This window comes from Durotheca rogersii (genome assembly GCF_024521655.1).
Source record: "Durotheca rogersii strain YMJ 92031201 chromosome Unknown GGS23scaffold_2, whole genome shotgun sequence".
Lineage (NCBI taxonomy): Eukaryota > Fungi > Ascomycota > Sordariomycetes > Xylariales > Xylariaceae > Durotheca > Durotheca rogersii.
The window spans coordinates 1,695,129-1,721,227 of NW_026251233.1; the positions used below are offsets into that span (position 1 = coordinate 1,695,129).

Here is a 26,099-nt window from a genome sequence, read left to right on the forward strand (position 1 = left end):
GTATAGTGGTTCGTTGAAGAGGTATAGTCGCGCGATGTTTCGTGGTTGATAGGCAGGTTGATGGGTTGTAGGTGGATCTTTTGGCCGATGACGAACGGAGGCAGATTCGTCGAGAACCCACGGTCAACCTGTCCACTCCGGGCCCTTGTTGTCATGGTACCTAAGTACCTACTAGGTACCTGTACTCAAGAGCTACCCCTAAGTGGGGCGACCCACAATGACTGCTCCATAATGGTGCCATACCTAATATAGAAGGCGGTATATCAGGCGGTGGGTTTTTTCTGGCAGAATCTTCGCAAAAGTCAATTTACCTAGCAGAAGTCAAGCCGAAGAAAAAAAAGGGAAAAAGAGGAGGGTGAAAAATAACAACTCCTCAACAACCTCAATTGGCAGGGTACGTTGCGCGAATGTCGTGCGTCGTAACCTAACAATCGCTTGACATTCACATCGCTCTCCTCTCGCAGGCTCAAGATGGACAGCTCCGAACAGGATAGGCAGAAGGTAAGCGAATAGTACCTACCTACCCGCCTACCATCAGGTAGGTATTACCAAAGCGAAGCATCTCTAAATCGCTCGCGTTGCTGCGGTTGGTCCACCGCCGACAAGCCAATATGGGGAGAGGGAGTCGAAGCTAACCTCAAACCAAGAAGCGTCGGCTCGCCAGGGACGGTGAGTACGCCAACACCTCGAAGCCCACTTCCTCCTTCAGGCCAGCCGGGGGCCGGCATTGGACCATCTCGGTCGCCATCCCGGGCAGCATCCTCTCCACGTTAGCCTCCCTCCATCCTCCCTCCCCCAGCATCAACTCCGCTCACGCGTCACAACCCCTCACAGCAGCTGCGGGCGCGACGACCAGCGAGCCGCCGTCGTGTCGCGCGTCGCGCGGGCCGCCGCCGTCTTCGGCGTCGACGAGATCGTCGTGTACGACGACTCGCCGGCTGGCTCGCGCCCGCGCGCTGTCGACCCCGCGGCCTACGCCGGCGACGTCGACCCTTGCGGGTACATCGAACACCTCCTCCGGTACCTCGAGGCCCCGCCCTTCATGCGCCGTGTCCTCTTTCCCGTCCACCCAAACCTGCGCGGCGCCGGCGTCCTCATCGGTCTCGACATCCCCTCCCACCCCCACCCCTCCGGCCGCCTCCCCTACTGCGAGGGTATCACCACTGCCGGCACCCTGCCCCCTTCCGGGAGCGACGCCGCCACCGCTGGCGCCTCCAGTGGCGATGGAGGAGGGGACGGCAGGAAAAAGCGAAAACATCCAAAAGAGGCAGAGAAAAACTACACGCTTGTCGACGTCGGCGGCAAAAGCCCCGTCGTCCTCGCCGGCCACAATATAGCTCCAAACACCCGTGTTACCCTGCACCTCAACCCAGACGACCCGTTGCGCGGCGAGCTCGTCGCCCCGGGAGCCCCACGCGAGGACGGCGGCTACTACTGGGGCTTCTCGGTGCGGCGTTGCGCGTCTTTGTCCGCCATCTTCGAGGGCTGCGCCTTCGACGGCGGGTACGACCTCAGCATTGGCACATCCGAGCGCGGCCAGCCCGTGTCCGAGGCCTTCCCCGACACACCCAAAAAGAAGAAAGGTTCCGAATTCAGCCACCTGCTCGTCGTCTTCGGCGGCCCCCGCGGCATCGAGTACGCCGCCGAGAACGACGCCCAGCTCCAGGACATGGGTATTGTAAGGGGCAAGACGAAGGAACTTTTCGATCATTGGGTCAACATCCTACCGGGCCAAGACAGCAGGAGTATCAGGACGGAAGAGGCGCTCCTTATCGGACTCACGAGCCTACGGAGGTTATGGGAAGGAGGACAATAATGTTGGGGACGCCGTGGGCGCGACGTAACACCAATGATCGGAAGCAGTTTTTTCTTTTTTCTGTTGAGAACTCGATACATTATCGCATTGTACAGGCAAGCTGCTGATATATACCCTGCCGCATCCCTATATACCCACGGCTATACACGACTCTTTAGAGGCGCGGCCCAATCTTTGACATATCCGTATCGTCGGCCTTCAACTCCCATCCCTTTCCGCGGAAGCGCTTAGGCCAGATGCCGTTCCGTCCGGGCGCCAGGATACCGTTGGGGTCCAACACATCCTTGATCGTCTCGTTGAACCGCATGAAGGCTGAGTCGTTCCAGTTATACGTGCCGGCCACCTGATCCGCGAAGAGCAGATGGGTACGGTACTCGCCAAATCCCTTCCCGGCACACTCAGCAATTACCTCTCGCATGAGTCGCACAGCCCGGGCCTTCATGTCGGCGTCGGCCCGGTTGTAGATGATATTGGTGATGTAGTGGATCTCGCGGCCAGCCACGCACAGCGTCGGGAACAGATCGAAGCCGTGACGCTTGTGTGCCGCCACGATAAGCTCGTGGATCGTTCGCGCATCCTTGCCCCTAGTAGGTGCGATGGGGGAAAAGAACAGATGGCCTGCGTTGGGAACCCAGTTCAACCAATCGAGCTCCTTGAGCACCGGCACGCCCGAGCAGACAACTGTAACACTCAAGTCAGTATTCCCTTTTCAAGTGGCGAGCCAGGGAGGGCACGTAGGAATCCGCAAGGACAGGGCATGTGAGGGAATAAGCAACCTAGATAGGCAGCACGTACGGGCACGGTCGTGGAGATAATGGTCCTTTGGCAAATCGGAAGGCAGGTAGAATTTTGAGCCGGGGACCTGTCCGAACGAGGCCTTGATCGTTTCGAGCTGGGAGGCGATCGACTCGCGCGTCCCGTACTGGGTACCGTAGAACACCCAAGAGCAGTCTCCTAGGGGCATCTTAGAGGCGGCAGCCCGGATCTCTTCGCGCGTCATCGGCTGGGTTCCCGAGTGGAAATCCGCCTTGGTCTTGCCCGTGACGTTCAGCTCCTGGATGACGTGCCGCAGCTGCGGGATGTTGCCCAGGATCCGCTTCTGCGCCAGCGGCCGGATGATGTCTACGATCTGTTCAAAGTCCTCGTCGCGCGGGAAGGTGAAGATGTAGGACTGGTGCTCGGTCTCCGGCATCAGATGGAATCCCATCTTCGTCACGATGCCGAAGTTACTCTGGGAAAAGATGCCGTCGATGGAGGGGCCAAAGGCGTGCTGGAACGACTGCCAGGTCGGGTTGTCTGTCCCGTTGGGGCCGGGCATGGCACCCATGCCGGTGCGAAGCAACTCGCCGTTAGGTAGGACCACTTCCATACCGCAGTGGTTCGCGAAATGGTCGCCGTAGGGCGTGTACCCAACCCCGCGGTCGATGGCATTGCCGAGAACGCTGCCGCCACCCAAATCCGGGGTGTCGATCCATAGCGGGAGGTTTAGCTTCTGGATTTCTTCGTAGAGCTTGAAATATGTGACGCCAGGCTCCACGACGCAGCTGGCATTCTCGCCGTCGACCTTCAGGACCTTGTGCATCCGTCTGCCGAGATCCACAACCACGGCTCCGGGTATCCGAGGGGCCGCGCCGCCATAGCCTAAATTCCTACCGATGGAGATGGGATATATGGGAATTCCGAACTTGTTAGCCCAACGCACCGTGGCTTGGACCTCCTCCGTAGATCCAGGATACACCGTCGCGCTGGACACGAGCTCCTCCTGATCGACGATGTGGTAAGCATCGTGCGTATTCGGGTGCTCGATGTACCATCCATCTACTAGAGGTTTGTCGTTGAGTTCCACGTTTCCGCTGCCAATTGCGCCGCGTAGCTCCCTGACTGCCGTATCGAAGCTCTCCTGCGAGACACCCGGCGGGAGGCGGAGCGCACGCTTCCTCGGCTGGCTGGCCGGGAGCGTGTGGTTGGAGAAGAGACGAGCTCTAACCTCTTGCGCCTCCTTGCTTAGCCGTTTGGGCGTTCCGCTATGCTTCTCGTCTAGGGTCGGGACAGGTCCCAGTGCCTCGTGTCCTGCCATGATGCTGCTGAGTCTTCCAATCGTCTACGTCCTCCTCGTCCTCGGATAGCTCTCTACCATATTCACCTTCCCACTACCTACAGAATCCCGCCCTTTAAGTATTATTTCAGCATCCCCTGCTGCGCTACCAGATCCGAGGTGAACCCCTTTCAGCGCTGCTCGGCACTAGTCGTGGCCCCAAATCGTGGTGTAAGTGGGGTTGGGATGGGGGAACCTTCGGCAGATGCGTCCCTGGATCCTCTCATACAGTGTGATATCCCACACGCCGGCTATTCATAAATTTTCCCAAATTTCGGTGTCTTAGATCTGCATTAAATAGTCGTAATTGGCCCGCTGCATGTCTCTAGACCCCCAAGTGTGACGAGGCTCGGGTCGCAGAAACTGGATTTACCTCCACGATGACTGTCAACGTTGAGCAAAAGGAGCCCATCAAAGGTGCGTAACCTAGACCACGGGGGCAGAGAGAGACCCTTCCCTTTTCATCGCGTCAGTGAACTCGGTTCTCGGAGCAGACCTTGCTAAGTTCTGTTTCCCAGCGATCGTTATCGGCGCCGGTCTCGGTGGTTGCGCCTGCGCACTCGCGCTCAAGCACCACGGACACTCGGTCGTCGTCTACGAGAGGCTGAAGGGGTTCCGACGACTGGGTGACTCTCTAGGCTATGGAGAGAACGCGCTCAAGTTGCTCGAGCGCTGGGGCGGCAGCTCGCTGTACAAGCGCCTGACCAGCATCGGCAACCAGGCCCCCAACATGCAAATCCGACGGTGGCATGACGGTAAGATCCTAGCCCAGCAGCCACTCATGGATATGGCGGGTTACATCGGGCACCGCGGGGATTATCACGAGGCCTTTATCCAGGCCGTGAAAGATGCCGGTATCGAGATCCGCATGGGCTATGAGGTGGTGACCTACGACGAGTCTAAGCCCAGCGTCACCTTCGCTGACGGTACCGAGGACACGGCGGATATCGTAGTGGGTGCCGACGGGATCAAGTCGCGTGCTAGAGAGCAGGTCCTGGGCTTCGAGGACGCACCCAAGAGCAGCGGGTATTCCTGCTACCGGGCGTATTTCCCCGGCAGACACCTACGGGAGGACCCTCTGTGCCGCGAGTTCGTAGACCACGATTGCGTCAACATCTGGTACGTGGACCCGTAGATATCCGTACACGGGTAGATCCCGCAAACCACGACCTCGAGATCAAGAGCTAAAAGTAGCAACGCTTAGGATCGGACCGGACACGCACCTCGTGCAGAACACGCTGCGGAACGGAGACGAATTTAACTGGATCGTCACGCGGAAGTTATCGCACGAAGCGGACATGGTGATCAAAGAGTCGTGGTTTCAGGAGGGCAACATGGACGAGGTCAAGAAGTCGCTGGAGGGCTTGGATCCTCGCATCCTCGCGGCCGTTAATAAGACGGAGTCCTGCCTCGACTGGAAGATCTGCTACCGCGATCCCTTGCCCACGTGGGTCTCGCGGAGCCACCGCATCGCGCTGCTAGGCGATAGTTGCCATCCCCACCTACCGACGAGTGCTCAGGGAGCCAGCCAAGCGACAGAGAGCGCAGCTGTGCTTGCGGTCTGCTTGAAGCTGGCCGGAAAAGACAATGTGCCGTTAGCAGTAAGCATTCCCCTCCTCCTCCTCCTCCTCCTCCTCCTCCTCCTCCTCCTCTTTTTCTATCCTTGCATATTTCCCCCCTCTCGTCGTCCAGTCCAGCTTTTCTTTTTCTTCTTTTTTTGTTCTTTTCCCAGACAGATCTGTTTCGGCAGACGGCATCGGTTTAAGAGAGTGGGGAAGGCGAGCGCATGCATGTTTGGAGCGAATGACGCGACTGACCGGCATGGATGTGTATGCAGACGCGAGTGTACGAGAAGATCCGGTTCGGGCGAACACGACAAAGCCAGACGAACGGGGCGGACCTGCGGGACCGGTGGCATAACGCGCTCAAGCACGTAGCAGAGGGAGTGGAGATCGACCCGGATTCGATCAAGATGCGCAACCGTTGGCTGTACGCATACGACGCCGAGGCCGACACCTACGCGCGCTGGGACGAGGTGTCAGCCCAGGTGGCAGAGGAGTTGAGGACGGGAAATATCACGCCGCTGTGCTAACTGGCCCAGTGTTCTGTCTCTTGTTTCGCCTTTCTAGGGGAGGCCTGCTCGTGCCTACGCCTACCTCATTATATGGTCTAGTTCGTGTATCTGTATATTGCTGTTCTCCTCTCTTCGACTACGCACTTGCGCCGAAGGTCGCAAACCGGTCTAGCAAATCTCATGTGTCTCATCCCAACCTCCAACCGTGTTAAATGAAACCCCCTGCTTTATACCGAGCTCTATCCCTGTTACTTAACGCAGGTATTATATCCGCGGGTATATCTCCTCGTATTATATCCCACCAAAAAAAATCTATCACAAGGGAGTAGGACATTTAAGTTCATTTTGCTTTCATTTTATTATATGTAAGCTAGACTACCCCTTCGCGAGCCACCCCTTCGCGAGTGTCACGGTTTTAAGAGCTGTTCGCTGGGTAAAAGCCGTATGTTAATGAACTAAAGCTAGACGAGGAGAAAAAGGAAGAAAAAAGGTGCGCCGTATGGGCCGCACCTATAACAGCTGGCCTTATCCTCCGTAGGTACTGAGGGCCTGATTACGTGCTATGCCCTGGTACTAGTCAGGGCCCTACTATGGGCATAGCCTATTACATAAGGTCCCCTCCCGGAAAAAAAAAAAAAGTGCGCCCTGCCGCCCTTTTCTTCGGCGTCTAGCCCTGATAACCTAACCCGTTTTCTCCGCGCCTTAGGATGCGTACCGCATCCTTAGGTGCTGCCTCCGTTCCCCGGGGTACGCTACTCGCTCCCCGGGTTGCTAACTCCGCCGCCTAGGGTACTAGTATATCCCTAGGCCTCCTCCTCTTCCGTTTCGTTCGTTTCCCGGGGTATTAATGCCCCCCGGGTATGGCCTCTTTCCTCTCTTCCCCGGCGGTTATACTATACCCCGGGGTCTCCTCTTCCGCCGTTTCCTTCCCGGGGCCTTTCGTCTCCCGGGGTACTATACCGGGCGCCTCTAGCCCTCCGGCGCTCTTCCCCCGGGTCCTACTCTTTCCCGGGATCTCCTCCTCCGTAGGTTTCCCGGGTTTCTTTACTAACCGGGTACGCTTTCCCGGTAACTACTCCTCCCGAGAGCCTCCCTTTCTTTATCCTTCTTTTCCTAGGGTACTACCGGCGTTCCGGGTACTATTTAGCCCCCCGGTATACCATTCCCCTAGGGCCGCCGTTTCCGTCTCCCGGGTTACGTTATCCGCTTCCCGGGTTGCTATCTTCGTTCCCCGGGGTACTGCTGCTCCTCGGGAGCTGCTAGTCCCGATCCTCCTATTAAACCGTAAAGCTCTAAAGCCCCGCGTACGAAGTCGCTATTATAGGGCGCCTGCTAGGTCTAGCTTAGCTCCCGTAGCCACGGGATCGTCGGTCCGTTTGCCGCCGTTTAAAGACCCTCGTTTATCTTCCGCTAGCGGAGCTAAGGGCTCCGCCTGAGAGCGTACTAAGGCGCGCTCTCCCGTCTGCTGCTAAGAGGCCTGGGCCTCTCCTGCCGTTTAGAGGCCAGGGGCCTATCCTTCCGTTCTATTAGCGGAGCCGCGAGGCTCTGCCGGAGGACGTGCTAAGGTACGCCGTCCCTGCTCGTTTAAAGACTATCGTCTATCTTCCGCTGGCGGATCCCGTCGGATCCGCTGGAGGACGTATTAGAATACGCCGTCCGATTCGTTTAAAGACTATCGTCTATCGTCCGCTGGCGGAGTCTGAAGGGCTCCGCCTGAGGGCGCGCGGGGGCGCGCCCTTCCGTCTGCTGCTGGCGCCGCTAGCGCCCTTGTCGATGCTGCTGAGAGACCGGTGGTTTCTCCGAAAACCGCTAGTACCTCTGGTGCCCTTGTCGAAGTGCTGTTATCCTAGCCGAAACCTTGATGTATTTCCTGTTATTCTAACGCCGTTCCTTCCTTATGTTACGCCTCGGGCGTTCTTAACTCGCGCCTCGGGCGCGGCTTAACTCCGTGAGCGCTATGCTCTAGCGCTCTACCATCTTTCTCCGGAAAAAAATTTTCCGCCGTTTTCAGCCGTAGATTTCGTCGATTTCGTCGTTCTTTTATCTCGAAATTACCGTCTGAATCTGCGTTTTCTCGGGGTTATCGGTCGTTTTCTTTTCGAGTTATTTTATATCGGTCCTCGTCCGTGGTTACTACCGGCGCGTATATCCAAAAGCTAATACCGCCTTTCTAACTACTAACTTAGCCGGCGTAAACGCTGGTATCGCCTTTCCTACTACTAATCCCGCGTGCTAAGATACTATCTCGTCGGTCCTCTTCCGTAGGTACTGCCGGCGCGTATGTCTAAAACTAATACCGCCTTTCTAACTACTAACTTAGCCGGCGTAAACGCTAGTATCGCCTTTCCTACTGCTAATCCCGCGCGTAAGATATTACTGCTATCGTCGGTCCTCTTCGTAAGGGCTACCGGCGCGTATATCTAAAAGCTAATACCGCCTTTCCGACTACTAGCTTAGCACCGCTTTTCTAAGGGCTATATCGCCGTTCCTACTGCTAATTCCGCTCGCTAAGATGCTACTTCCGTAAAACGATAAAAGAAGGTTAGTCTAGCTTTTTATTACGGTTTTAAGAGCTATTCGCTAGGTAAAAGCCGTATATTAATAAACTAAAGCTAAACGAGGAGAAAAAGGAAGAAAAAAGGTACGCCGTATAGGCCGTACCTATAATAACTGGCCTTATCCTCCGTAGGTACTGAGGGCCTGATTACGTACTATGCCCTAGCACTAGCCAGGGCCCTACTATGGGCATAGCCCATTATAGCGAGCCGGGTATTTTGTATGGGTTTACATACAAACGATTTATCCCTGTAAAAAACCGGGAAAAAATCGGAAAAATCGGAAATTTACTTACGTAATTAATTAGCTTGATTAAATCAACATATGAATTTTTCGAATTTTTCGCTTAGTAATATAAGAGATTATTTACGATTTAAGGTTTTTTGAAACTGTACTAACAGTTTACCATATAACTTATTAGTAAATCTGTTAACTGTGCTCATATCGACATGTTTACCTATTTTTTTACGGCAATAAAGTGGGTCTATTACCTAATACTTTATTTTATAAATAGAAAAATGGCTAGTATTAAGTAATCTAATTTTTATTCTTTGGTTTCGTTTTTATTTAATATATTATTTTAAAAAAACTACGTTTTTGAACAGGTTAAAACTTTCTCAAATCGTACCATCTGTCACAGGACCACGGGCCACCCCCCCGCGGGCCACCCTGCTCCCCACCAAAAAACGGAAAAAGTCGCTATTTTCAAATACGTATAACGTTATGAATATAAGGATTTAAAGGTTATAAGTTATATCAATCGAATTGCCTTTTTAAGCTCTTTAAGTAAATATAAGTTATATAATACCGAACAGGGTTATCATCTAAATATAGACGGTAAAACTAAGAGGAAAGTTTTGAAAATATATAATAATTTTAAGTTTATAAATAATGAACCGATATTAAATTATTTTTTAAAATAAATTTAATTTTTAAAATTAGTTATATATATATAATATATATATATATATATACTTCTAAAAATATCTATATTAATATATATAATATAATATTTAATATAATATTATAATATTATAATATACCTATTTCTCTTTAGCATTCTACATATGAAACTTAAGATATAAAATATATATAATATAATTTATTTTCTTTGTTACTATCTATATATAACAGGTTATAAAAATTATAATTTTGAAGTTTTTTTTCATAATCTTTTTACAATGAAAATATCAATATATTTTATTAATACTTATATAAATAATAAAAATTCTTTTCGATTTACATTACGTAATATTCATACTATAATATTATATTTATGACTTATATAATAATATAAATGAAGAAAACCTTCTTTAAATTAAATAAATATATTTATTATTAATTTAATATTATATATTATGTATATTTATAAATAAATTCTTACATATATCGTTTCAAATAATCTTAAAATAAATAGTATTTAACTTTTAATTAAGTAATATATATATAGGTATATTTTATTTATAAATAAAATATAAACCTAGTTAAAAAATAATTAATTATATAACTTTTTATTTAGCAAAATTTTAATATATTTCAATAGCTTGTTATCTTTACTATAACTTTAAAATATATACTTTAAATATATATTATATATAAATATAGATATTTAAAACATAATAAGTAATATTTCATAAATTATATATTATATAACGTTATAATATTAAAGAAATATATATATTATTATCAAGATTATATACCTTTTCCATTTAATTATTACATTTAATATATAAGTATTCTTAATACTTTTCATTATATACCTTTTAAAAGAGTAGGTAAGATTTATGAAAATATTATCGTTATAATTTTAAAGCTTTATTCAATAAATATAATTAATTTTTAATAAGTAAATATTATTATAAGATATAAAAATCTTATATCTATATTAAGTAAAGAATCCTACTCGTTATAAGCCGTGATATCTAAAGAAACTTATATCAATCTAAAGAGCTTAAAAAGACAATTCGACTGATATAACTTATAACCTTTAAATCCTTATATTCATAACGTTATGCGTGTTTGAAAATAGCGACTTTTTCCGTTTTTTGGTGGGGAGCAGGGTGGCCCGCGGGGGGGTGGCCCGTGGTCCTGTGACAGATGGTACCTATTTTCACAGTAAGACTTCCACCTTTCCGACTGTCCTATTTTTCCATACAAAGAGGTTCTAAAAAAGAACACTAAAAATCAACGTTTTTAAGACTTATTTAATTTAATAAAAATCAAAAAAATAAAATGAAAAAAGTTTACGTAATCTTAACCATCATTCTATCCATAGTATAAAGGATTAGGTAATAGACCCACTTTATTACCGTGAAAAAAATAGGTCAAGAGGCCGATATAGAGCATAGTTAACAGATTTACTAATAAGTTATATGGTAAACTGTTAGTGCAGTTTCAAAAAACCTTAAATCGTAAATAATTTCTTATATTACTAAGCGAAAAATTCGAAAAATTCATATGTTGATTTAATCAAGCTAATTAATTACGTAAGTAAATTTCCGATTTTTCCGATTTTTTTCCCGGTTTTTTACAGGGATAAATCGTTTGTATGTAAACCCATACAAAATACCCGGCTCGCGAAGGGGTGGCTCGTGAAGCGGTAACCTAACTTATCTTCGACAACGACTCACAATCAGCTTTTTAAGAAACACAATACCAAAAAAGCAGACAGATCTTAAGAAACGATCCTCCGAAGCACACATTATAAGACATCCTAGATGCTGTATCTAAGTATTAACAGTTCTTATGGCAATGTTAAGCATATGCTCCGCGTATCCCACTGGTTTATGACGCCTCCTTAAAAGTGCTTGTCCCCATGGCCGATCGACTACGATGCGGCTCGCAGGCCTTTCCTACACGTGGCAAGTTCCCTTTAAATTGAGGCCCGCCGGATCTCCGACCACTCTTCGGCCACAGCGGCCCCGTCGTAGCTAGTAGGTAGGTATTAAGATTATATCTTTAGGTCACGTGTATTATACCCCAGCTCTCACTGAATTTATCTCGTAAGACACCACAGATTGTTCCCGATGGTTTCGAAACTCGGATTTCCCTACAAGTGCGAGGTCTGTTCCAAGGCCTAAGGAACGGCCCACACGGCCACCCGGATTGTTCTCACAAACCCGTTCTCCTGTCGTCTCGCGATTTCTCCCCTTTATCGTCGACGTCAACTCTGCTTCCCGCAAACCACGTGTGGGGCTTCCCCCTACATTGAAGAATCTCGACAACATGGCCCAAGACCGCCAGACTGTTATTAGCCGTGATGACAAGAAGAGAATCATCACTAAAGCCATCAAGCCGTTCAAGAATCTGGACTACCGGGGAGTAGACATGGCTAAAAAGTGGCCGCAACAGCGCATCTTGAACGAAGCTGCTGCGCTGCAGTTCATCAGAGACAGCACGACCATCCCTGTTCCGGCCGTCATTGCAGTTGGTGAAGGGCCAGATGGTTTCTTCGTCACAACCGAGCTCATCGACGGCATCCCGCTCGCTGACATCGGAGAGAGGTGTGAGGTGCCAACCCTGCCTGGCCACGAGAAAACCAAGTGCTCGGCGTGCCAGGCAACAGCGATTGCGAATGCAAAGACCTTCGTCGAAGAGACGGTCCTCCCTCAGCTCAGAAAGCTAACATCGCACACGACTGGTCTCGACGGATTTGTTAATCCGCCGCCTTGGGTGACTGAAGTGGACAGGAGGGAGTCCTGGGACACGAAGACGTCCGCTGTGCCGGAGTTTGTCTTTTGTCACGGCGACCTCGGGCCTTATAATATCATGGTCGACCCATTTACCCTGATGGTAACAGGCTTGATCGACTTCGAGAATTCTGGCTATTTCCCCTCCGAGTTCCTTGAGCAGTGGGCTATTGACGTAAAAGGATACTATAAGATGTACAAAACCATGTATGAAAGTCCGGCTGAGCTTAGCAGACTCACCATGGCTCTTCAGTCATAGCGGAACCTGGTCACAATAAGGCGGTTAGGCCAGAATACTATCTTAAGATACCTCTGTACCATTCACGCGGCACCTATAAGTTGGGAAATTGAGTCTTATATCCTAATTGAATCTATACCAACACGTGATAAGGGACGGTAAAGCTCTTATTGAAAGAGCATATCGCCCTCAAATGTCGACTCAAATCCTTGTACACAGAAATGAACGATATGAGAAATAGAACCACCAACATTTCTGCGCCCCCAAATTCGTCCAAACAACATCGTGAAATTTCCAGAATCCAACATCTGGCGTGGTAGAGGCCTTTCCAACGTACCTAGTGTTGGAACTCTTCTCGGAGACTGGGGACATCGCTCGGTCCTTTGTTGCTAAGGTCAGAACGAAGCAAAAGGCTCGTGGGGACTACGACGTCTATCAGAGCCGCTTACATCGAGGCCGAGATTGGCGGAGCATACTTGTAAATTCACCCTCGCTTGTTTCCACTCTGCCGACAATATCGAACCCGAACTTTGCATATAATCGAACCCCAGCTGGGGAAGCCATGACGAAAGCAGGCCACCCCAGTCTGTCTATTTCCTCACAGACTCGCTCCAACATCTTAGAGCCAAGGCCCTGACGCTGATGGTCGGGATGCACCGACATGAATGTCAAACCTGACAAGGACTATGTCAGTTATTGAGAGTAAGCCTTGTAGGAGTGACGTACGGCAAACTTCGCCCAATCCTATCAAGACTCGTTCCCGCTCTTTTCTCAAATCCCTCGAGATACTTAACCATGCAGAGAGTTCCAAAGTTTCCGGGACGAGACGCCGCCCCTGGGCATGTTGAACAGGATTACCTGATTTCGTCACGGTATGTCGCCGATTTTCCATCGCCCACCCACAGAAACCTAGCGGGGTGCCATCAGTAGCACATATTTGAAGGAACTTGTCTGTCTGCCGTCTCAAGGCATCCCTCAACCCTTCGGCATACCATTGTACAATCTCAGTCTGTTGAGCTTCTGTCATGTCTGCCCAGGGAGGAAACATCAAGCGATACAATGGGCCATGTTGCATTGCTGGAAGATCGATTCGTCGCACAATACGTTCCGCATCAGGTATCTGGACGGTAGCGATAGTAGCCTCCATTTGGATGGAGATAGTGATAGCGATTGAGGGGTGATAGAAACTGAGGGAGGAAAGAAAAAAGGCATCAGCAGTCAAGTGGCAGCGTCAATGGCTGCGTATGAGGACACTGTCGTACATGGGTCTCATCTCAGAGACTCGATACGTGTGGGGGAACAGTTCCAATACGATTTACTATGGAGTTGGTGCTGTTGAGAATTTGAACTCTTACTTCTAGTAAGGATTGATTTGATTTATTTTGGTTCCTGCTAATGTTAAAGAGTAAAACTTAATTCTGAAAAGTGGAATAACAAATAAATTTAAATTAATATTAATTTCATGTGCAATGATAAATTTCTTGTTATCGTAAAGTTTTTAATTTTTAATATATATTCTTTTTCACTAAGGATTAAAAAATTAACTAAAAGGACAAAATAATATTCTCTTTCTTTTTTAACTAGTTTAATAAGTACTTTAGTTCTCGTAATTAACCTTTGTATAACCGGATAGGGCTATAAAAGCATTTCTATATCCTATAATACATAGGTACGTGATACCAGTAGGTAATCGCAACGTAAAGGTTACGAATTGTCAAACTGTAATTAACCTTAACTTGACACGCCCTTGATACCTTACGGGAGGTTACAGAATAGCCTTGACAGGCGGTTCCTACAGGCGTTGACTACTACTACTACTACTACTACTAATACCTACCTACCCACCTAACCTCCCTCTTCTATCCGCCGGTAGACAGTCAGGCTCGTAGAAAAGGCACGCATTTACACAGGTCAATTGAGAGAAATCCCGAGCATCACTTACTCATACACATCCAGATCGTGTCCTATGCAGAGAACATACCACCGTAATGGAGGCTAACACTAGGTAAATTTTAAACCCATAGGCAAGTCAAATCTTTGCTCATCGTAAACTCCCTATACACCCACCTCCTTACTCCTCCCCGCCTAGATGCTGTGTCCATCCGGCTTCACCAACGTACACGATACTATAACCTGCGACCTCGAGCCCTCCTAGATCTTCCCTCGAACGCCCCATACCCGTTCCCCGTTCCCCTTTCCCACTTCCCCTCCCCGCCCCCACCTCCCCTATCCCCCCCCAATTTCTGCAGAGTCCCTGGATCCACCGCACCTCGCGCGCGGTGGACCCGGCCCGTATCGACGATCACCGCTCACCTCTCGTCGTGCCCCGTCACCTCCACGATGGGGGGTTTTGTAACCCCTTACTAACGCGGGGCGGAAACGCGGGGAGGGGGCTGCGGGGAACGCGTAGCTGCGACAGGCGGCCACCTGCGGTCAGCTATTAATAAGGGTCCAGCGCCGCTAGGGAGTTGTTGCGAGGGGCGCTAACGGGAGGGGAGGATGGGTCAGCAATGTGGCATGTGGGAGGGTGGGAGGACTCGCGCGCGAGAGAGAAGGGGGGTGCTGGCCGGCAGAGCACGTCGCGCTGCGTGCAGGACGAGAAGGGCGGGCGTCGCGGCAAGCCTGCGCGGCGGATAGCAGAGGCAGGCAAGTTAGTATATGGCACCCTCGGCTCGTTAACGCCGAAGCAGACACCAGCCGGTTTCCCGGGCGTTCTCCGATGTCGAGGGCGCTCGCTCGACTCGGCAACGCCCTCTTCTCACACCCGCGGCCCCGAGAATGTTAAGCGTCAAGCCCAGAAACTAAAGTGTGGCCCATTTGCCTCGGTACTCGCGAGGGTGGAACTGCTCACTCCTCTAGCTACACGGCAGGCTCAACTTCGGCCGGGTCGCCCGCTGTTATACGGGGCAAAGAAGGGGTTGTGAATCCTAATGGGCGGTAGAGCTGGCCAGCAATAAGTGAGACTTACTAGAAACTCAGGCGGCAAAGCGCAACTCATAGTCCTAGTTGCCGGACACGCAAAGACACGATGTCCCCCCGAGTACCACAATTGGGGGTGCGGTTTCCGTGGTATGCTGTAGTCAGTTCATATCTATTACTTTTGCCATTTTCCACCTAACCAGCTTCGGGAGGGGGCATATTCGACTCCTTCTCCAAGCATACCAATATCTTTCTTTTCGATCTTATAGTTAACAATTTATCAACCAACGTCCTCGTCGCTTTTTAGCCAAGTACCTACCTGTATGTTTGCTATGAGCAAGCTGGAAGCGGCCGCGGACTTCGACGTTCTGCCTTTCCCCTAGGACGCCTTCTTTCGGAGGCTCTTCCGGGTGACAAGCCGGGTGGACTCCTGGCTCTGGAGCGATTCCTTGCTCGCAAGGCCCCCGTAAAGAGATATATCCATTGTTCACTTTCTAATTTGTCTCCTTTTCCGAGCGGTCGAGATTCATCAGGCCCGTCGGAATACATCGGTCAATGAATTCACTTCTTCACACTCCCACTAACACGGCCATGCCCTCACGCATTCACGCATTCAATGCGCCTATTTCTATATCTTCAACGGGAACGGCCCCGACATAGCGACTGGTGTGTTAGTCTCCGTCTCCCACCACCTCCGCGTAGGTATTACCTACCGTAAGAACTAGCTTATCATGACTGATATATACGACATTCGACTCTTTCTCTGTACAATACTCTCTTGTAATCCCCCTCCGTGCTCTTTCCTGAAATTTGGCCTTCAGCAATGGTACCCACCTACGACTGAATTGTCTGATTACCGGGGTTCCCTTTCAGGATCAAACAGGCTTATATGAGTGTGTAGGTAACCTGGCGCAAAGGCCATGACCGTCGCTGGTGTCAAGATGAGTAAGGTGACGCATGAGCTGCTAAGGACGTCTGTTTAATTCCTGCCATCTTCATTGATAACGAGTTGTCGACGGCACCTAGAACGGCCCGGGATTGGGCGATGGATATGCCCCAGTGGCGTTCTAGTGTAAAGTGACCACGCCTCAGGCATCGCGATAATGCGAAGGGGGTGGCTCACCTATTCATGATGCAGAAGAAAGGAAATGAGACCACCGGACCGCGAGGAATAAGATCCGGTTAACAAAGGACGGATAAGAGCCAAACAAAAAAAAAATGACCACCCTGGGGCTCGAACCCAGAATCTCCTGATAACTTGTCAAGCTTGTTTGGATCAAGCTCGGTCGTAGTCAGACGCCTTACCATTGGGCCAAGCGGCCGTTGTAGTTTTCGCAATCGGACTGTGCGAGCACCCGATTCGATACACCCAGCTGGCTTATTCCGGTTCAAGACTTGCTCCGCAAAGCTTTCCTCCGGCTTTTCGCGCCGCCGACAGGTGCCTTGCCGACTTGGGCTTAGGCCGACTAGACCTCAACGACATCCCTTTTTTTTTAAGCAAGCAAGGCCGACTTCTGTCCCTGATGCGGCTCAGAAACTCGCACCCCTAACCCTTTCGTCTCCCTTTTTCTGTTTCCTGTCACGTATCCGCTATTAGCAGGCGTTGGGAGAGGCACAAAACATTTTCTCTCAGACGAGGTACCTCGAGGTATGCTTGGTATCAAGGCCTAAGCCAAGGGATGAAGACAAAGAGGATAAGAAGATGGGGACTGGGGGCGCTGATGTGGGGATTCAGACTCCTGTGTAATTGTGCCTCGGTTGATTCGACGAGGGAAATAAAGGGGCGGCGAATGGGTACTAGGCAAGGGAATCGCACATCAAGGCACATTCTGCTGGTAGTAAGGCTTACTGCAAATGGCGGTTGTGTCCACCATCGCAATCCTTTGTACGCCCCTTGGGTTACGTAGAAGGGGACTGGTACGCAGGTTAGATGCAGACCCCTCCTTTCCATCGAACACTCACGTACTCACTTACGTACTCTCTCATCGCCTTCGTGATGAGAGGCGCTGTCGGACTTGTAAGCCGGTCAGAACTAGGGATAACTTGCGGGACGAGATGGGTCATGAGGCCGCTTGTAAAAGAAAAGAGAAAAAGAGGATACTACAGAATACTGCTTGAACCAGCCAGTAAATGAACCGTCTGCATATTTCTACCTGTCTTCTAGAGAATAACGAGTACCTGGGAAATTGTTTAAAAAAAACAAGGGAATACCAATTCTGGCTGACTATGTATATATCTACTACACCCATCCCCAACATCAGCGGTGCTCTCTCTCTACCTCTCTTATCGAGAGACTTATGCGCGACTGCACTCCTCTCCCCTATCCGTCCTTCCCAATTTATATACACACAGGCCGTGGAACGGAGAAAGCCCTTCATTATACCCTATAATCCCACATCACCATCACTGTCACTGTCACCGTCACCGTCACCGTCACCGTCACCGCCGTTACGTGCTTGCTTGCTTCTTGTGGCATGTTGTCACGTCCTCGTCCCTCCGTCTCGCTTTCTCCCTTCCCCGGCCTCCCCAAAATCCAACCCTAGTCTTTTTATAAAGAAATCCCTTCATCGTTCTCCCTACCGCCGCCCGTCGGCCAAGATACAAACCAGGCAAGAGCAAGGATGGGAAAAATGAACGGACGAGAAGAAGGGCACGGGAGCAAACAGCAGTCTCTGCCGAAATCTCTCCGCACCCTCTCCCCCCTTGGTAGTGTAGCAACAATAGCCGACATGTTGGTAGCGTAACGGGGGTTTGCCCCGAGAACGACAAGTGATGGCATGCGCACGTCTGAAAAGGCGACAGTGCGGGAAACGCGAAGAAATGCTGTTTTGACTCTTTAGTCGACATTGTCATCCCATCATAGGAGTGCCCCGCGGACTCCATGCATCCTTAAAACGCCAACGCCTTCGCAAATTGCAAGTGGAAAAAAAAGATTCAAACGGCCCGTCTAGAATGTTCGGATCGGTTGGCTGAGCTGGTGATAACCACCGTAGTGTCGTAAATCGCCCCTCCGAGATCGAGCTTGTGCACCAACCGCCCGGGATATCACGTCGAATGGATTAAAAATAATTTGAGCCAATGCGCTATCTTACAAGGCCCACCTAACAGCTGTTAGACGAGTGCTTCTCATTCACTCTCATGAATATGATTATCCTTGTGGAACGCAAATGCCGACTTGAAGGACTTGCCCCGTGTGCGTCTTCTTATCCGGTTGACAATTCCGGTGCCTTCCGGTGGCGGAGACACACTGGTATGAGTCGACTCGAGCCTGCTCAACCTGGCCGCCGAAGTGAATTCGTTGGACATTTCGTAGCTCTGCCGCACCCGATCCATCGAGGCCCGCATACGGTCATAAGAAGGGCGGACACGATCGAACGACGGTCGTACTGGTGGTTCCGGAGGCGGATCCACTGGCTGCTGCACAGGCATATCCATCGTCGAAGGCTCGTCGTGGCGGGTATAATTAGTACCATCGCTACCGTTTTGGCTCCGAGTATTATGTCCAGTGACAGAGGGTTCGGCGACAGAAGGTTCGGCGACAGAAGGCGGATAGATAGGTCGGAGATCCTCGTCCACACTCGCAAATTGCTGATGTCGCCTGACTCGGGAGGACTGGGACGAGCTGGACGAGGTAGACTTGACGGCAGCATCACTCGGTTCTTCCTTGAGTAGTTGGTCAAACTTGCCCATGGTGACCTGCTCCCGGATGATATCGACATCACGGGGCCAATAGACTTTGCGAAGAGCCTTGATGGCATAGCGAGGAGCTAGACAGATGATCGGAGTCGCGATCAGCACGGCCCAGAACGAAGCCTCGCTATAGATCTGGGGAGCCGCGTGATAAAATGGGCCGGCGAACGTCGACGTGGTATAGACGCCCGTCCAGAAGAAGACCAGCACGTCACTTATAATGATAATCAGGACCGTGAGCCAATCCCATCGGTACGTGTTGATGAGGATGTAGAGATTGATCGTAATGACGATCGGATGGGCAATGTAAGCGCCGAATCGCAGTCTATCTCCGACGTCTAATCCGTTTCCGGTCACGGCCGAGGTTGGCGAAAAGGCCAAGTACGGGATGAAGAAGCCTATGACGCTCTGATAGGCACCGTCGAACATGTACAGCCTGTTCGCGGTTAGCAGGCGGAACAATAACGGGAGGGGTCGAGGAGAAGGGGCATTACCAAAACTTATGTTGAGTCCATTCTAGACGCTCGATACCACGACGATAGAGTTGGGGAACGGCTAGGGAGACCGCATCCGAGACATCTTGGTCGAGGACGCCGATGACAATGGGAGGTACCGAAGTGAAGATGAGGTTGAAAAGAATGATGTACGTGTACTCGAAGAGGTACGTGATATCGAAGTTGCAGAAGCACTGGAACCATAGAATGGTCAACGTCCAGATCATGTTCTTGTAGAAGAAGTTGGCAATCGCTTCGGCCATCCTACGGTAGGACCAGCGACCGTGAACTAGGACTAATCGTTGCAGGAACCGGAATTGACCGATGGCGTAGTCGGCCGACATGACGGCTTGACGACCCTCGACACCAGCAATGCCCACACCGACATCCGCCTCTTGAATCATAGCAACGTCGTTGGCGCCATCTCCGATAGACAGCGTCATCACGTCGAGGCCGTGCTTGACCATGGCCACAACTGCGGCTTTCTGGGCCGGGCTGACACGGCAGCACAGGACGGAGGCGCATTGCTTGCACAGAAGTAGGAACTTCTGCTTTAGGCTATTATGGAGTACCCACCGGAGCGTGAATCCATCGATGACGAGGGCGTGGGTGGGTGCTGGTGGCTCGTGGTTCTTCATCGCGTGGGCCAGGTCCTCGTCGCTGCCGGTAATACCGAAGGTCTTCAGGTGCTTATCGAGTTCCGCCTCAAGACGGCCCAGGAAAACTTCGTCAGTGGTGTTACCGGACTCATCTTCGTCCACCTTGAGGGTGATGAGCTCCATGTCGTTATTCAGTAGATTGCACGAAAACCCGATGTTGATGGCGGTCTCGACCTTGTCTCCCGTGAGCACCCACAGCTTGATTCCTGCTCTCCCAAGCAGTTCGATTGTGTCGGGCACTCCGTCTTGCAGTCGGTCTTCGATGGCCGTCCCGCCAAGGAGGGTCAGTTCCTGTTCGATCTTGTCGGCAACTTCCTCTAGCTTCTCCTCTCGGTCTTGCAAGGCGGTGGCGGCCTTATCGTGCTCTTTGCGCCACTCGAGATACTCGTGCTCAGAAAGCACGCGCTGGGCTATGCACAGAGTCCGCAAGCCTTCTCGGGCGAACATTTCGAGGTGCTCGGCGGTGGTCTTGCGAAGCTCGGCCTGCTCGCCACGCTTGAGGCGAGAGTAGATAATGCTATCTGCGCCCTTGCAGAAGAGGATGATCCGACCATCAGGCATCTTGACGATGGCACTCATTCGTTTCCGACTAGAGTTGAACTCGATCGTATTCAGGACCGGGTACTGCCTTTCCTGGCCCATAACGTTCAATCTGATACCGTCGCTCGTCTGGCCGAGAACGGTAAACCCCATGTCGCGAGCAGTCGACACGAGAGCGGCTTCGTCGGGCGATTGTGCTTTGAACTCGATCTTCGGGGGGTCACCGGGAACGCGGTCTGCTATAACGGTATGGCACAGGGCCAAGGCCAGCATAAAATGTGCGTTCGCCTGTTTTTGCTCCTCCCCCGACTCGCCTCGCAAGTCGTCGACGAAATCGGGTGCGATGAAAGTTAGATCCTCCGCATGTAGATAGGGGTTGTCGTGGATTTTTCGTAACCCATCCAAGGCGTGAATCTTTCCCGCGGCGATCTGTTCTCTAGCTCTAGCAGCTTCCTTGACCACATCGATACCCAAGCGCTTCTGCATGCCGGCCTGCGCCTCCGTGTACGCCTCGCCATAAGGTTGACCATTTATAGTCGCCTTCTTGAATTCCATAACGTTCTGGGTAAGAGTACCCGTCTTGTCCGAGAAGATATATTCAATCTGACCAAGGTCGTCTGAGATATTCCATGACTTCGGAACACATGGATAATCAATCTCCTCATAATACATCTCGACATCACTATAAATGAAGATAGCTTGCAACGTTCGTATAATCTCCAAGGTGATGTATAGCGAGATGGGAACCAAGTTTTGAAAGACGATGAGAGTGGCCCAGAAAGTGATGAAACCAGTCATTGCCGCCGTTCCGCCGATGGCACCGTAGTCAAACCACGAAGTTGAGGCGTCGCTCTTCGACCACGATACGCCGTTGACGAGGGCGGACAAAAGGCACAGAGCACCGAGAATACCGAAGTTGCAGATAACGTTAAAGTTCAGCTCCCGAGCGATGCGCGCACGCTTACTAGGTGTAATGCCGGCGTTCATCATGATCTTGGTGTCGTGGCCGGTGAACAGGACGACGCCGAGGACCCAGTCGGTATTCCTCAGGTTGCAACCTCGGAGGAGAACATTGTCGATGGAAATTGGCTCAGACATCTCGGTCGGCCCGTTAGGTAACATCTGGTCCCACTTGATGGCGCCGTTATACTTGTACAGGTTCGGTTGAGGCGGCTCGCTCTCGATAAGAAATTCAGCGCGCTCGCAGTCCTTCGCGTGCTTCAATGTCCGTCCGCACCGAAGTGCCTGGCGAACCTTCAGATTCGTTTCCCCGTCCAAGTTCTTCGTCTCCACATAGCAGGCACCGTCCGAATCCGACGTAGCCAAGACAATGACATCCGCCGGAAGCTCGTCATCGTTATAGAGTCGCACAAAATCGCCAACCTGGAGATTCTTCCAGTGATCCTTGTGAAATCTCGCTCGGCCTGTAGGCGGAAGATCGTAGTTAATCAGGTCACCTTTCACTCTAGCGAGGGTTTCCGGCTCGTCAGGATTAAAGGAATGCCCAGAAGCCGGGCGCTCAGACACGTCAAGCAAGTCCTTTTGGGTGACCTGGGGGGGCAAGGGCGACGCGACGGGCGTCATCTGGATTTCTTCGTAGGCGGATACGTACGATGTCCTATCGGTACGAGGGGAGATCATCGACTCCCGGCGGGTCGCCTTGGTTTCGACAGAGAGGCGCGGAACCGACGAGCGTTCCAGTGCGTTCTTGTTCTTGACATCCTTATTCCATAAACCTTGGGTCGCACGCCACAGGGCGCCGAGGTACTTCGAGGTAGCTTTCTTGATTCTCCGCCATAGCGAGACGTTGTCTTCTGCAACGTTGACATTATTCCAGCCGATTAGGCGATGCACGGGGGCGTTGTTCAATTCGTTGTCGAGAATCGTCCTGCGATAATCTTCGATCGCGTCTTTGATGGCTGTCACGGCAATGATGAATATCAGAGGCACCGCGTTGAGGCCCGGGTTAACTCCTCCAAAGATGGGGAAAATCTAGAAAGCCAGTTTGGCATTGGTGAGATCCTCGGTCAAAACGCATGCGACCCAGAAGACGGCTTACCACAAGAATCACCATAAACAGGAAGAAGATGTTGGCAATGTTGTGGAACTGGTTCCACAAGTTCTTCGGGATGAAAGAGAGCGGCGTGTACTTGGCCGTCCGGATCTTGTTGCGCGAATACGTGCGGATGGGATTGCCCTCGTCGTCCTTCATCTCGTCAGGCAGCGGCAGATTGAAGTACACCGTCCTCCCTCCGCTCTCAGCCCCCGAGGTGGTGCTCTTCGCATCGGCCTCCTCGGCCGCGGGGGCACTGTCGCTCTGGACATGGCCGTCGGCCACAGATTGGCTACCGTCCGAGTTGCGTTTCTTCTCCGTCGACCCCGTCCTCTTGTGCAGCTTGTCCATCAAGGAGATCCGCTTGAGGCTGCTGCTCTTCACCGTGAGCTTGCGAGTGGCCCATCTCGATCTGTTGGTCGCTAAGTCGACAGGGCCGTTTCCTGCGTCGTCGCCTTTCGCCATGTTGGAGCTGCGGGCAGAGCCCGTTCAACCCGATGTGTCCGCCAGACCGGCCTCCCGAGGCCACAATGCTCTGCCGCGCCCAAGCCGTCGAGGTGGTGCTGCTAGCCGAGTGTCCGGTGCGGAAGCAGGGCAATTGGAGCAGATAGCGTAGAGGGGAACAGAGCCGCCGGAGCAGAGAGAAATCGAGGTTTCGTGAGGGCTACTACTCTGCAGACGTCTGCATCGAGAGGGAGGGGGAGGAGTGAGGGCGGCCTTGTCGCCTTGGTTTCTGGATCCCTTGTTGGGTTACGGGGGGGCGGCGATCGTGTTGTTGATAGCATTAAGGACAGAACTGGGAAGGGAACAATGGAAGTTTTTGATTGATCGCTTCGTCGGAAGGGTCGGGGAACGAGAGATACACCGACCACTGTGCTAGCACGGTGGCCCAGGCTTAGAAGGTGCGTGAGATGCCGGTCCTACGTAAAGGCAGGTTACCACGTACCTACGTGTGTAGATAGGTACATATGTCCCAGGTACCTCCCGCCGCCGAGACAAGGTACCTGACTGCCCCAATCTGACCCAGAAGAGGTACCAATGGTACCTGGCATTGGGTACCGTGCCTCGTCCAGGTACATATCAGGGTACAACATGGTCGATCTGCCTTCCGCCGGAGGATAGTCATAGGTACCCAAGGCAGGCACCTAGGTAGGTTAGGTTAGGTAGCGTCGCAGTAGGTACCTACCTGTCGGAGCCTGTAGTGCTATACTTGTCGGATACAACGGGTCTCCGCGCCCTCGGCATACCAACCCACCGCCTGGTCCTCGTACCTCCTCGGTCACCGTTTAGCGTTGCCAACCCTTACATACATGCACCACCACACCAACTTCCCGCTAGGCTCGATACAAGGACCCAGCAACATTCTCGGGCGCGACAAGGGGCTCCCTGAGGCAAAGGCACCACAAGCCTTGTCAACGCGCGAATCCCTTTCAGACTGAATCACCAAGACATTGGCACAATTTGTGCCACCCAAGTAATATTAATAGATGCCGTGTCGCTGTTGCTTACATGTACACATGCCTACCTACGTATGTGCCCCTATGCGGTAGCATCTCACCGGTATCTCCCACGCAGGGAGCCCCGGGGACGTTCTTCTTTTTCGCCGTTGTCAGGAATGGAGAGCATTTCGAGCAGCTATGCTGCGGGAGGGACCGAAGACCGCGTCGCCAGCTGCTATCCAAGTGGCAAAGCGCCATGGCGTCGTGCATTGTCGCTTATGATTGCGGCGCGCCATACGAGGTTGGCTGTATAAGTCGTTCTAGATGCTGCCGATGCATTGAGGGTTAATTAAGAAGAGGCAACCCGGTAGAGGGAGGTACAAAGTGGGCGTGATTGGAAATCAACATTCTGCCTGGGTACCTGTATGTGTGTTATCAACCACACACGGAGCGGGCAACGGTACACAGGTGTTTCTGACAGTTCTGCGTCTGAACCGCCGAGAACCTCCCTGCTACGCACCCCTCGATAACTTTCCTTGAAGTTATCTCTCGCACTCGGCGCTGCATACCCAGCAAAATATCCGAGTAGTGCTTTCAAGTAGCCTTTTCTTCCTCTATGAGTACTGCCGCACACGGAAGTGGGGGCACTCAGGGTGTGTGTATCTGCATCGGGTTCTGTGGTCGGAGGGAGTCGGTGCCCAGGTTTTGTGTATGTTGCATAGGCGAGCTATTGTGGCTGTTCACCCCGTGCCTGGCAAATCCGGTTTGCACTGTAGCGCCAATTTCATTTCTCGACTGCGCGACGCCCTACCGACCCCCCTCCCTCCCTGTGCTGCCGCTAACAAATCCCCCCTTGTCTTATGCCGTCAAAGAAAATGCCTCCAACGCGACGATCTCGCCTACGATCATTTTCTTATGCAGGGTGAGAATCCTCACGATACCACCCCGTCCGCCAAAGGTCGGTCGAGTCTGCACGTGGAAAAGATTCATAAAAACACACATGTGGCTACGGATCTAGCCATGAGATCGAGACTATTGGAAAATACCTTGGTGGTTTGGTGGGTGGAACACCGTACGGCCCAAGTCCCTCTCCAGCTTACTACAGCAACAAGTGGGTAGTGCTAAGACCTATTATCGCCGGCGGAAATATAGAGAGACGCGGCCCTGGGAATTCACCCAAAACATTCTTCTGTCTGCCAATGCACGTAGTATACCAACACCAACACGCGTTTAACGCCTACCACTCCTTAACACACATAAAGCCCTGCCTCCCTCCCCCTCCCTCTCTCTAGAGCATTCCACCCCTCTACCCTTCCCCTGCGGCTGAATTTGCTAATCACCTCTCGGCAACGGCCCGGACGGTTGCCGACCCCTGAAACTTGCACTCGCCGAAGCGTTGCACTATAGCAGCGTGATAGGCTTTTACGTCGGCGCGGCTCGCTATATGTCGACGCGGCGTTCATGGGTATTTATCACACCTTGATATTATCCCGTTCGTGGTGGCCCGGTCAGTCTTGGGCCCGGTTTCCAGAATTTCGCACGGCTCCTCTTTCAAATCAGGAAAAAGAACCGGAGATAAACAAGAGCCAAGCATCGTCATTACCGTCACTACCGGTGTTACCACAGGTAGGTAACAGGTACATTGGGTTCCTGTACTATACTATATAGCTCAGCCCCCGTCGGCGCTACGCACCGGTTACACGCTACTCTGCGGGTTTCCGTGAAGCCGCCGTCTTTTGCTTCCACGAGATCTATTTCTCTTCTAGCGGCGAGACGACGTCAAATCATAAAACTCAGCCCTTCGACAGCAGGCTATGCACGGCCCATCATACAATTG

At 51.3% G+C, this 26,099-nt stretch overlaps 6 protein-coding genes and 1 non-coding gene across 7 annotated transcripts; 3 read left to right on the forward strand and 4 right to left on the reverse strand.

The window, feature by feature from the left end:
- Positions 1–355: 355 nt before the first annotated feature.
- On the forward strand, positions 356–1,893 carry GGS23DRAFT_182676 (DUF171-domain-containing protein). Its single transcript, XM_051511648.1, has 4 exons — positions 356–394; positions 465–501; positions 648–769; positions 835–1,893. Exons 2-4 carry the CDS (start codon positions 472–474, stop codon positions 1,814–1,816), a joined length of 1,134 nt encoding a protein of 377 aa, XP_051376269.1. The 5' UTR covers positions 356–394; positions 465–471; the 3' UTR covers positions 1,817–1,893.
- GGS23DRAFT_182584 (vanillyl alcohol oxidase) lies at positions 1,827–4,267 on the reverse strand. Its single transcript, XM_051511646.1, has 2 exons — positions 2,612–4,267; positions 1,827–2,497 (listed from the first exon to the last, which is right to left on the reverse strand). Exons 1-2 carry the CDS (start codon positions 3,891–3,893, stop codon positions 1,971–1,973), a joined length of 1,809 nt encoding a protein of 602 aa, XP_051376270.1. The 5' UTR covers positions 3,894–4,267; the 3' UTR covers positions 1,827–1,970.
- On the forward strand, positions 4,093–6,098 carry GGS23DRAFT_182624 (putative monooxygenase). Its single transcript, XM_051511647.1, has 4 exons — positions 4,093–4,328; positions 4,430–5,030; positions 5,116–5,512; positions 5,749–6,098. Exons 1-4 carry the CDS (start codon positions 4,292–4,294, stop codon positions 6,001–6,003), a joined length of 1,290 nt encoding a protein of 429 aa, XP_051376271.1. The 5' UTR covers positions 4,093–4,291; the 3' UTR covers positions 6,004–6,098.
- Positions 6,099–11,154: 5,056 nt separating this feature from the next.
- On the forward strand, positions 11,155–12,574 carry GGS23DRAFT_548867 (kinase-like domain-containing protein). The gene is made up of 2 exons (XM_051515181.1): positions 11,155–11,478; positions 11,558–12,574. The coding sequence occupies exon 2, from the start codon at positions 11,767–11,769 to the stop codon at positions 12,487–12,489; it is 723 nt and encodes a 240-aa protein (XP_051376272.1). The 5' UTR covers positions 11,155–11,478; positions 11,558–11,766; the 3' UTR covers positions 12,490–12,574.
- GGS23DRAFT_548871 (acyl-CoA N-acyltransferase) lies at positions 12,570–13,858 on the reverse strand. The gene is made up of 2 exons (XM_051515182.1): positions 13,195–13,858; positions 12,570–13,142 (listed from the first exon to the last, which is right to left on the reverse strand). Exons 1-2 carry the CDS (start codon positions 13,613–13,615, stop codon positions 12,904–12,906), a joined length of 660 nt encoding a protein of 219 aa, XP_051376273.1. The 5' UTR covers positions 13,616–13,858; the 3' UTR covers positions 12,570–12,903.
- A 2,748-nt stretch (positions 13,859–16,606) lies between these two features.
- GGS23DRAFT_t14 lies at positions 16,607–16,709 on the reverse strand. The gene has a single exon. It is a non-coding gene; the product is annotated as a tRNA-Arg (tRNA).
- Positions 16,710–18,267: 1,558 nt separating this feature from the next.
- Positions 18,268–23,646, reverse strand: GGS23DRAFT_182749 (phospholipid-translocating P-type ATPase). Its single transcript, XM_051511649.1, has 3 exons — positions 22,830–23,646; positions 19,572–22,762; positions 18,268–19,513 (listed from the first exon to the last, which is right to left on the reverse strand). Exons 1-3 carry the CDS (start codon positions 23,286–23,288, stop codon positions 18,514–18,516), a joined length of 4,650 nt encoding a protein of 1,549 aa, XP_051376274.1. The 5' UTR covers positions 23,289–23,646; the 3' UTR covers positions 18,268–18,513.
- Positions 23,647–26,099: the final 2,453 nt, after the last annotated feature.

Coding starts and splice junctions, on each gene's coding strand:
- GGS23DRAFT_182676 (XM_051511648.1), top strand. CDS start 472: ATGGACAGCTCCGAACAGGATAGGCAGAAG. Junction 502..647: donor CCGAACAGGATAGGCAGAAG/GTAAGCGAATAG, acceptor CCTCAAACCAAG/AAGCGTCGGCTCGCCAGGGA. Junction 770..834: donor CCGGGCAGCATCCTCTCCAC/GTTAGCCTCCCT, acceptor AACCCCTCACAG/CAGCTGCGGGCGCGACGACC.
- GGS23DRAFT_182584 (XM_051511646.1), bottom strand. CDS start 3,893: ATGGCAGGACACGAGGCACTGGGACCTGTCCCGACCCTAGACGAGAAG. Junction 2,498..2,611: donor TTATCTCCACGACCGTGCCC/GTACGTGCTGCC, acceptor TGAGTGTTACAG/TTGTCTGCTCGGGCGTGCCG.
- GGS23DRAFT_182624 (XM_051511647.1), top strand. CDS start 4,292: ATGACTGTCAACGTTGAGCAAAAGGAGCCCATCAAAG. Junction 4,329..4,429: donor GCAAAAGGAGCCCATCAAAG/GTGCGTAACCTA, acceptor TCTGTTTCCCAG/CGATCGTTATCGGCGCCGGT. Junction 5,031..5,115: donor CACGATTGCGTCAACATCTG/GTACGTGGACCC, acceptor AGCAACGCTTAG/GATCGGACCGGACACGCACC.
- GGS23DRAFT_548867 (XM_051515181.1), top strand. CDS start 11,767: ATGGCCCAAGACCGCCAGACTGTTATTAGCCGTGATGACAAGAAGAGA.
- GGS23DRAFT_548871 (XM_051515182.1), bottom strand. CDS start 13,615: ATGGAGGCTACTATCGCTACCGTCCAGATACCTGATGCGGAACGTATT. Junction 13,143..13,194: donor AGGATTGGGCGAAGTTTGCC/GTACGTCACTCC, acceptor AGTCCTTGTCAG/GTTTGACATTCATGTCGGTG.
- GGS23DRAFT_182749 (XM_051511649.1), bottom strand. CDS start 23,288: ATGGCGAAAGGCGACGACGCAGGAAACGGCCCTGTCGACTTAGCGACC. Junction 22,763..22,829: donor TGTTTATGGTGATTCTTGTG/GTAAGCCGTCTT, acceptor CTGGCTTTCTAG/ATTTTCCCCATCTTTGGAGG. Junction 19,514..19,571: donor TGGACTCAACATAAGTTTTG/GTAATGCCCCTT, acceptor AACCGCGAACAG/GCTGTACATGTTCGACGGTG.